General features: G+C 45.5%; 1 protein-coding gene across 1 annotated transcript in view; it reads right to left on the bottom strand.

Annotated features, from left to right (window-relative positions):
* Positions 1 to 318: 318 nt before the first annotated feature.
* Positions 319 to 10580, bottom strand: part of PCDH8 (protocadherin 8) — a 16800-nt gene continuing 6538 nt past the window's right edge. The window contains exons 2-4 of the mRNA XM_015811053.1: positions 9101 to 10507; positions 7572 to 7779; positions 319 to 692 (exon numbers count right to left, since the gene is read on the bottom strand). Coding sequence (XP_015666539.1) covers positions 319 to 692; positions 7572 to 7779; positions 9101 to 10507 — 1989 coding nt within the window. The remainder of the gene's footprint in view (positions 693 to 7571; positions 7780 to 9100; positions 10508 to 10580) is intronic.

Genomic DNA, 10580 nt, shown 5'->3' with positions numbered 1-10580 from the left:
CACAATGTCTTGGGGAATTCGTACTTTCCGAGGTCCATTCGTAGATGGGGGTGGTGAGAATTAAAGCAATGTTTCGTTTATCAAAAGAGATATAAAAAAGTTTTTTTTTCTCTCCCCCCCCCCCAGAATCTTGGGAGAGACGAAGTGGTGGGAGAGACACTTTGCACATGCTCAGAGTCGCTGTCCTGTTGGCAAAGGAGGAAGAGAACGAACCCTCCCCAACCGGTGCAGCTTTTTAGAAACGAGACGTTGAGGTCTCTTTCCTCAACGAGGGCCAGTGGCTTAAACGCTCACACCCTTCCAGGGCTGGGAGGTGTTTTAAACCTTTTTGCTGGTCTCGGAAGGAGAACCTAAATAATGATGAGAGGGAGATTCGTATAAAGGTACCGAGATTTCCTGAAGGTCAGGCAATCTCCCCGGATGAGGAGGGGACCTCAGGCCCAGTGTCCGGTCATAATCCCGGTGTAAAACCTTCTCGTAGACGCTCTGCAGGCCGACCGTCTTCGGCAGCTGGGCGGGATAGAAGTGGTCCCGATGGAGGGTGTCCCGGGGCAAGGAGGTGGTCCTGCAGAAGGTGGAGAGTTGGGTTTTGGGGTGGGGGGACGTGTGGGGATTGGTCTGAGCGCAGGAAGGACTCCAGCATCGGTCCGAGTGGCCCAGCAGTTTGCATTCGGCGGTGCAAGCCCACAGCCCTAGAAGCAGGCAAGGGACAAAAGCAGGTGTGTGAGAGACCAAAAGGCACAAGACCACGCAGCACAACTGACAGTATTAGGAACTCCAAGTAGGGTACTTTAGTGATCTCTGAGCTGGGGTTTTTTCTTGCAGACGTTTCATGACCCAACCGAGTAACATCATCAGGGGTAGAAGGAAGGGGGTTTGTGGAGAAGAAGAGGAGGAAGAGGAGGAGGAGGAAGAGGAGGAGGACTGTGGGGTCCCGGGTGCTCTCTGAGCTTGGTTGTTTTCTTGCAGATGCTTCATGACCCAACTAAGCAACATCATCAGTGCTAGAAGGGAGATGGAGGAGGAGGAGGAGGAGGAGGAGGAGGAGGAGGAGAACAATGACTGTGGGGTCCTTGGTGCTCTCTGAGCTTGCTTGTTTTCTTGCAGATGTTTCATTACCCAACTAGGCAACATCATCAGTAGATAACATCATCACTAGCCCTGATGACGTTACCTAATTAGGTTAATGAAAGGTCTGCCAGAAAACCACCCAGCTCAGAGAGCACCGAGGACCCCCCACCATTTCAACCCTGAGCTGCAAATATCCTCCTTCATTCATTCCGAACAGGAGGAACACTCCCACTCCCACCTAATAGCAAATTGGTCCCAAACTAGCACACACACACACCTCTGCAAAGCAAAACCAACTATATTCTGGCATTTGGGATTAAGAAGCTGCCATTTTGATTCCGAAGCGGATGGCTAGGAATGGCCCTTCCTCCATTCCTGCCGGATCTCTGGCAACTGAGCTCCTCCCGCGGGCTTCATTTGGATGGATCTGAACCCCTGCAAGGATTTGGGTTGCTAGAAAGCCTGTGACAACAGCACACACACTCAAGCAGGATCCAATCAAAGGGCAGCAACTTAATTCTATTCTGCTCTAAGTCCAGCATTTCTGCAGTCAACCAGACAAATATATGCAGATTTGAGTAAGCAATGAGTAAGTAAGTAAACATCTTCTTCCTCGGTGGATCCTGCAAGCCCCACTTTGAAATTCATTGACTGGTCTCAGAATTGCAAAGCATTGTAGCTTTTGTCACATCGGAACAGTGAGTGCTGGACTTACAACTGCTCATTTAGTGGCTGTTCAAAGTCACAAGGGCACTGGAAAAAATGACTTAGGATCATTTTTTTCACACTTACGACCGTTACAGCATCCCCTTGGTCATGTGATCAAAATTTGAACATTGGCAACTGGCTCATATTTATGACGGTTGCAGCGGTCCCAGGATCATGTGATCTTCTTTTGCGACCTTCTGACAAGCCAAGTCAATGGGGGAAGCCGGAATCACTTAACAACTGTGTGGCTAACTTAACAACTGGAGCGATTCACTTAACAATTGTGACAAGAATAGAATAGAATAGAACAAAATAGAATAGAATAGAACAGAAAATAGAACAAAATAGAATAGAATAGAATAGAATAGAATAGAATAGAATAGAATAGAATAGAATAGAATAGAGGAGAGGAGAAATCAATAGAATAGAATAGAATAGAATAGAATAGAATAGAATAGAATAGAATAGAATAGAATAGAATAGAATAGAATATTGGACTATAGAATAGAATAGAATAGAATAGAATAAATATTGGACTATAGAATAGAATAGAATAGAATAGAATAGAATAGAGAATGGAACGGAACAGAACGGAATGGAACAGAACAGAACAAAACAGGAATAAAAAGAATGGAACAGAACAGAATGAACGTAATGGAATGGAACGGAACAGAACAGAATAAAATAGAACGGAATAGAATGAATGGAACAGAACAGAATGAATGGAATGGAATGGAATAGCAGAGTTGGAAAAAGTTCGTAAAATGGGGCAAAACTCACTTAGCAACTGTCTCGCTTAGCAACAGAAAGTTTGGGCTCAATTGTGGTCGTAAGTCGAGGACTATGTGTCCTGAAGCCCTCAACATGTCGCAACCCTCCACGTTGAGGGAAGGTAAGGATAGGCATAACTTTTCCCACCCACGAAAATTCCTGTGGCTTCATCCATACCATCATTTGGTGGCCCTCTAGACAAGATGGCTGAATTCCCTGGAAACAATATTGACTCCACTAGTGTTTTGTTCATTCAATGGTTCTGTTCATCTAATTTGGGAGGAGGGAGAGAAGGAAGCATGTAGCCTGGAGTTGTGTGTGTTCAAATATCCTAAACTGACTTCTCAAAGTCAATCATCTATGTTTTCCCAAATCTACTGTCCTCAAAATATCACTTCTTATCACTTCTATTGACTGGGGAAGCCAATCCAAAGCAATTTTAAAAAATTGTAAATATGGTTAAAATAACTTGGTTTTCGCTTTGGGGCGATGTTGTATATCTCTACGCTTCTCTCTTCTAAATTCCCCAAGGGGAAAAAAATCAGCACTGATATGAGTCACAATGGACAAATAAAAGACTATTGCAAAGAATCGGGGAATAAAACAGAACTGTTGTGAAAACTGAGTAAATTATCTAAGGATATAGTGTAAAAGTAGTCTTACATCCACAATTTCCGTCACTAAGCAAGGCGGCTGTTAAGCAAATCGGGTTCAATTTTACAACCATTTTTGGTCACGTCTTTAAGTGAACCGTGGGGTCATTAAGCAAATCCATCTTTTGCCATTGACTTTGCTTGTCAGAAGCCTTCTGGGCAAGTTGTAAATGATAATCCAAAGACCCCAGGATGCTGCAACTACACGACAGTTGCCCAAGTGCCCACATTTTTGATCATGTAACCACAGGGATGGTCGTCACTGCCGTGCTGACTATTGCAGTGTTGATGCTGAGATGGTCCTAAGTACAAGGACTGGTTATAAATCTTTTTTTTCCAGCAACATAACTTTGGATGCTTGCAAAACAAATGGTCATAAATGGGGTGGGGGGTGGAGAGCTATCTGTACTGTCATTAAAACTCAGAATGAAATGGAAAAATGAAAAAGAAAGCCTTAGTAAAGTAAAGACCACGTCTGGAATGCTGCATCCAGTTTCGATCCCCACATTACAAAAAAAAAACCAATGTTGAGACTTTGGAAAAAGTGCAAAGAAGAGCAACTAAGATGATTGAAGGCCTGGAGACAAAAACATATGCAGGATTTGGGTTAGGCTAGTCTAGAGAAAAGTATTAGGAGTGACATGATAGCAGTGTTTCAATATTGGAGGGTCTGCCCCAAAGAAGAGGGGGGTCAACCTATTCTCCTAAAGCAGCAGAAACCAAGATAAGAAACAATGGATGGAAACTAACCAAGGAGAGAAGCCACCTGGAATTAAGGAGACACTTCCTAAGAGTGAGGACAATTATCCAGTGGAACAGCTTGCCACTAGAAGTCAAGGGTGCTCCATCACTGGAGGTTTTTAAGAAGAGAGTGGACAGCCATTTGTCTGGAATGGTATAGGGCCTGCTGCTTGCGTAGGGGTCGGACTGGAAGACCTCCAAGGTCCCTTCCAGTTCTATTCTGATCCTGATCCTGAATAATATCTACCTTCCTATTTTCATTATAAGATCCATGGAAAGTAGAAGTAGGGTGCCCAAATACAAGGGTGGCTACAAGATTTAACAAAATGTCAAATCGAATTAAATCCGGAAACATTTCTCCTGGGAATACTTAAAAAGAAATTTGATAAGAAAATAAGATATCTGATCTTACATATACTAACTGCGGCAAGAATTGCATTCGCGCAATATTGGAAGGAACGCAATATACCACCAGAGGGGTTGATTATTCAGAAAAATTTATGAATGTGCCGAGATGGACAAACTCACCTTAGAATTAAAAGAAAAAGATGATTCGGAATTTTATGCGGTTTGGGAAAATTGGTATAATTGGATAGACAACAGAAATAAAAATTGGAAATATACATAAGGTTATTGTGTAAATTAGGTTATTGTGGGTTAGATTGAATGTACATAGTGTATATATTGTATAGAATGTAGATCCATAGTATATAAAAATGACATCGTCTGCTGAATATGTACTGTATTAAAAAAAAAAATTAAAAAAAAAAAGAAGTAGGGTGCCCAAAGCAATGATACATGGCTCAAGTGATACTGTGACCTTCATCTCCTTGATCCTTGTCTATCATTTCAACTTGCCCATCGTAACAGCTTACAGGGAAAAAGCAGACGTGGACAATCTGTGTTCCTTTAGCTGTTTCAGCTTTTGTCAAGCTCGGCCAGCATTACCGGCGATCAAGGACTACACCAACCGAAACCCAAATAATAATAATAATAATAATAATAATAATAATAATAATAATAATAATAATAATAATAATAATAATAATAATAATAATAATACAGTTGGAAGGGATCTTCCAACCTTACAACTTCTCCCTCTGGCAGTTTCTAGATGTGGTCCAATTCTCGCCAAATAGTAAATTCTCTGGGAACAGAAGACGACGCATCTGGAGGTGGCAAGGTGAAGAGACACTGCCCTAATCTAACACAGGGGTTCTTTCCCTTTCACCATGCATGTTTCCAGTTGCAATTTCCCCCTTTTAGTCATGGAGACAAAAGCTGGACTCTGTTCTAAGAATGCCTTCCATTTTCAACGGTCTAAAAATGCCTCCCGTTTTCAACCGTGACCAAACAATGGAGAAAGCTGCAGCTACAAGGAAATTCAATGGTGAAAAAAGTAAGGTTCTACCTTTAGGCAAGAAAAACCAAATATACAGGTATAGTATAGGGGGTACCTTGCTCAGTAGTAGTAACTGTGAGAGGGACCTCGGAGTCCTAGTGGACAATCACTTAAATAGGAGCCAGCCGTGTGCTGCAGCTGCCAAAAAAGCCAACACAGTGCTAGGCTGCATGAACAGAGGGATAGAATCAAGTTCACACGAAGTTTTAATACCACTTTACAATGCCTTGGTAAGGCCACACTTGGAATACGGCGTCCAGTTTTGGTCACCACGATGTAAAAAAGATGTTGAGACTCTAGAAAGAGTACAGAGAAGAGCAACAAAGATGATCAGGAGACTGGAGGCTAAAACATATAAGGAACGGCTGCTGGAATTGGGTATGTCTAGTTTAATGAAGAGAAGGACGAGGGGGTGACATATAGCGGCATTCCAATATCTCAGGGGCTGCCCCAAAGAAGAGGGAGTCAATCTATTCTCCAAAGCGCCTGAAGGCAGGACAAGAAGCAATGGATGGAAACTAATCAAGGAGAGAAGCAACCTAGAACTAAGGAGAAACTTCCTGACAGTTAGAACAATTAACCAGTGGAACAACCTGCCTATTGGTGAATGCTCCAACACTGGAAGTTTTTAAGAAAAGATTGGACAGCCATTTGTCTGAAATGGTATAGGGTTTCCTGCCTGAGTAGGGGGTTGGGCTAGATGACCTCCAAGGTCCCTTCCAACTTTATTATTATTATTATATTATTATCTATCTGCTAATCTGACTTGGAAACGAAACCAACTATGAAGGAAGGCAAATATACGTGTCCCAGGATAATGTTGAAAGGTCCAATCGGGGTAGGTCACCGGGACCAAAGGTTTAATCTTCTGAGCTTTTGTGATGGAGCCCATCCTCAGGAACCGACCCAGAGTGGATCTGGCAAAACCATGTCTTTTACGAGAGACAATCAAACAGAGCTCACATCTCTACTCAGTCATGAACCTTTCTTAGTGACCTTTGATGAGTATCTCTCAGCCTCAAAGCAGTGTAGTGGAAACGGAGGATCGTTCCCTTATGAGCAGCATAATGCAACATTTAATTTAAATGAATCTGTTTCAGTGGGGCAGGTGCATCCTCTATCTTGCAACCAATTCTGGTCAACATACTACAAAAAAGATGTGGAGATGTTGGAAAAAGTTCAGAGAAGAGCAACTAAGATGATCAAGGCCTGGAGACTAAAACATACGAGAAACGGCTGCGGGACTTGGGTTTGGCCAGTCTAAAGCAAAGAAGAAATAGGGGGGACATGATAGCAGTGTTCCAGTATCTGAGGGGCTGCCACAAAAGAAGAGGGGGGTCAAACTATTCTCCAAAGCACCAGAGGGCAGGATGAGAAACAACGGTTGGAAACTGACCAAAGAGAGAAGCATCCTGGAATTAAGGAGAAACTTCCTGACAGTGAGAACAATTCACCAGTGGAACAGCTTGCCACCAGAAGTTGTGGGCGCTCCATCACTGGAGGTTTTTAAGAAGAGACTGGACAGTCACTTGTCTGAAATGGTATAGGATCTCCTGCTTGAGCAGGGGGCTGGACTAGAAGACCTCCAAGGTTCTGCTCTGCTCTGCTCTGCTCTGCTCTGCTCTATTCCACTCCACTCCACTCCACTCCACTCCACTTGATTCTTCCTATTCTATTCTATTCTATTCTATTCTATTCTATTCTATTCTATTCTATTCTATTCTATTCTATTCTGCTCTATTCTATTCCATTCCATTCCATTCCATTCCATTCCATTCCATTCCATTCCATTCATTCCATTCCATTCCATTCCATTCCATTCCATTCCATTCCATTCTATTCTATTCTATTCTATTCTCCTTCTGTATTCTATTCTATTCTATTCTATTCTATTCTATTCTATTCTATTCTATTCTATTCTATTCTATTCTATTCTCCTTCTGTATTCTATTCTATTCTATTCTATTCTATTCTATTCTATTCTAAAAATCTTCTGCCCCACTGGTGCTGAAATCCCCACGAGCTCTCTTGAGTGGCTACAAAGAAGAGCAGGGCTACCGCCCTGCGTATTCCTAGTTTTCCCAAAAGGAATGAGGAATATTTAGGTTACCAGAGGGGCTTTGCAACGCACACCGTGTTCGTTTTACTCTGTTTCAGAAGCCACCGTTTCACCTCCCTGTGAAAATTTTCAGGTCGATCCGCCGAGAGGTGAAAGGAGTCTTTACCGTTCTGCATGTGGGTGATCAGGTCCTTCTTCAGGGCATCTCCGCTGATGTCAGAATCGCTGTCATTGAAGTCGCTGTCCCCTTTGCCACTGTCTTTCCCGCTGAATTTGTCTCCTTCCCGGCCCGACAGAGTGTTGAAAGAGTGGCCCTTCCAGATGGCGACCGGGGCCGCCGGGTCTTTGCCGTAACTAGGGGTGGAAGTGTAAGACTGGGAAGGGGCACCGACGCCAGGAGGGAGAACGAGGGTTGGAGAAGAGACACACAGACAGACAAAAAAAAGAAAAGAAAAGAAAAGGCACAATGATGGTCAGAAGAAAGAACATGAATAAACCAGGCTGATCAATAGACCCCAGGGGACTCTTCTATCTCTATATACCCCTTTCCCCCCGTATTTATAGTTCATCAGATTCTTGAATATTAAAGAAACGAGCGACGAAATTAAACACTGCTATTTTTTCAGATCTGTTCACCAAATGCCAAATCTACAACAGTGACGCCCCCCAACCTTTGGAGCACCAGGGACCGGTTCCAGAGAGAGAGGACCGGAAGGGGCGTGGTTTCGCATCACCCTGCATCCCGTGGATGGGGCTTGGCTTGTTTGCGTGGGCCAATTGCTGCCATGCCGTGGACTGGTGTCGGTCCACGGACCAGGGGTTGGGGACCCCCGGCCTATACCACTGTGCTCAGAAGCCAGATAATCCAGCTGGGTGTCTAATACTTGAAATTCTAACGTGCTTTATTTGCATTCAGGAAACCACTCAACGTGAGTAACTCGAATAGAATAAAATAGAATAAAATAGAATAGAATGTAGAGTAGAGTAGAGTAGAGTAGAGTAGAGTAGAGTAGAGTAGAGTAGAGTAGAGTAGAATAGAATAGAATGGAATGGAATGGAATGGAATGTAGAGTAGAGTAGAGTAGAGTAGAGTAGAGTAGAGTAGAGTAGAGTAGAATAAAGGAGAGGAGAAATGAATAGAATAGAATAGAATAGAATAGAATAGAATAGAATATAGAGTAGAGTAGAGTAGAGTAGAGTAGAGTAGAGTAGAGTAGAGTAGAGTAGAGTAGAGTAGAATAGAATGGAATGGAATAGAATGTAGAGTAGAGTAGAGTAGAGTAGAATAGAATGGAATAGAATGTAGAGTAGAGTAGAGTAGAGTAGAGTAGAGTAGAGTAGAATAGAATGGAATGGAATAGAATGTAGAGTAGAGTAGAGTAGAATAGAGAAGAGGAGAAATGAATAGAATAGAATAGAATAGAATAGAATAGAATAAATAGAATAGAATAGAATAGAATGTAGAGTAGAGTAGAGTAGAGAAGAGCAGAGCAGAAGGGAAGAGAATATAGGAATAGAATAGAATAGAATATAGGAATAGAATATAGATTAGATTAGAGTAGAGTAGAGTACAATAGGAGAAATGAATAAAAGTTATTAATTATGGCCTGAATTTCACTAATTTCAGTGAGATACGCTAAGCTGAAAGGTAAGTTTCCCTCTCTCCACAAGGTAAAGGAAGGCGCAGGAGGTTACCTCCGCGTTCGCTCCTCGGAGTCGGTTCTGGCTGTCGTAGAGACTGGTGGTTTCCCGGCTGTGCTCAGAAACCGGAATATCTTCGCTGGCTGGAGACGGCTCGGGACTAGCGAAGGAAGATTTGCTGGGGAAGGAATGCACATCAAAGTGGGGGCTGGAGGGGTTGAGGGCACCGTCACTGGCGCTTCCATCCTGATGGCCCTGCTCCAGGTGAGAAGTGTCCAGAGGTTCCTCCAAGACCACCTTCTTCTCCTTCTTACGCCGGTTGCAAGTGGTAGCAATGGTGATGATGGCCACCAGGAGCAACGTACAACTTCCAGCCAGGACAATGATGACGATTAAGGGGACATCCCACTGCAAAGGTTGGTCTTCCCAAGAGCTGGGCTTGGCCACCGACTCCTGGCCACTAGAGGGAGGTAGCGATGCAGTCACCAGGAAGTTGACCACGACAGTGGTGGAGAGAGGTGGCAGCCCGTTGTCCACCACAGTCAGAAGCAAAGGATAGACTTGGCCCAGCTGTTCTTCAGATAAGCTCCTTCTGAGCGTAACCTCCCCCGTTTTCTGGTTGATGGCAAAAAGGTCTAGAGATCTTTCCTGCTGCTGGGGATCCTCCGAGAAAGCGAAGCTCAACTCTGCGTTGACCCCCTCATCTGCGTCCCTGGCTTTGACGTGGACCACAAGGGAGTCCCGGGAAGCTCTGCTGGACACCCCAATTTCAAGGGACCCATTGGTGAGCGCAGGAGAAGTGATGACCGGAGCGTTGTCGTTTTGGTCCATCACCCGTACCTTGACCAAGGCCGTGCTGGAGAGCGGAGGAGATCCCCCGTCCGTGGCTTGGATGGACAAGTCCACCTCTTTCAGGATCTCATAGTTGAACGTTCGGAGGGCGTAGATCGCTCCGGTGGCCGGATCTACCGACACGTAGGTGGAGATAGAGGCCCCCATGATTTGGTCGTCCAGCAGCCGGTAGCTCACCTTGCTGTTGGATCCAAAGTCCGGGTCGGAAGCCCCCACGGTGGTCAGGTAGGCCCCCGGGGGGTTGTTCTCCGGCAGGGCCACCTCGTAGCGGGCCTTGGCGAAGCGCGGGGCGTTGTCGTTCTCGTCGGCCACCCGCACCGTGAGCGAGCGGACCGTCTTGGCCGGGGGCGAGCCCAGGTCCTCGGCCACCAGCGTGAGGTTGTACTCGGCCACCCGCTCGCGGTCCAGGGGGCCGGTGGTCAGCACCAGGTAGCTGGCGGCGTCGTAGGCCCGCTGCAGGGCGAAGGGCTGGTGGGGGGCGGCCAGCAGGGCGCAGCGCACCTGGCCGTTGGCCCCCGCGTCGCTGTCCGAGGTGCTGACCAGCGCCACCAGGCTCTGCGCGGCCGCCGCCTCGCTCACCGACGCCACCGCCAGCCCGGCCGTCTCCGCCTCGTCCGCGCCGCCGTTGCCAGCCCCGCCACCGCCACCCCCGGGCGCCAGGGCGCTGATGGCCACGTCGGGG

Source organism: Protobothrops mucrosquamatus, unplaced genomic scaffold (assembly GCF_001527695.2).
Source record: "Protobothrops mucrosquamatus isolate PMUCROS unplaced genomic scaffold, P.Mucros_1.0 scaffold28, whole genome shotgun sequence".
In the NCBI taxonomy this organism is placed as follows: Eukaryota; Metazoa; Chordata; class Lepidosauria; order Squamata; family Viperidae; genus Protobothrops; species Protobothrops mucrosquamatus.
Note: the sequence above shows the minus strand (reverse complement) of the source record. Positions and strands in the feature narration are given on the sequence as shown.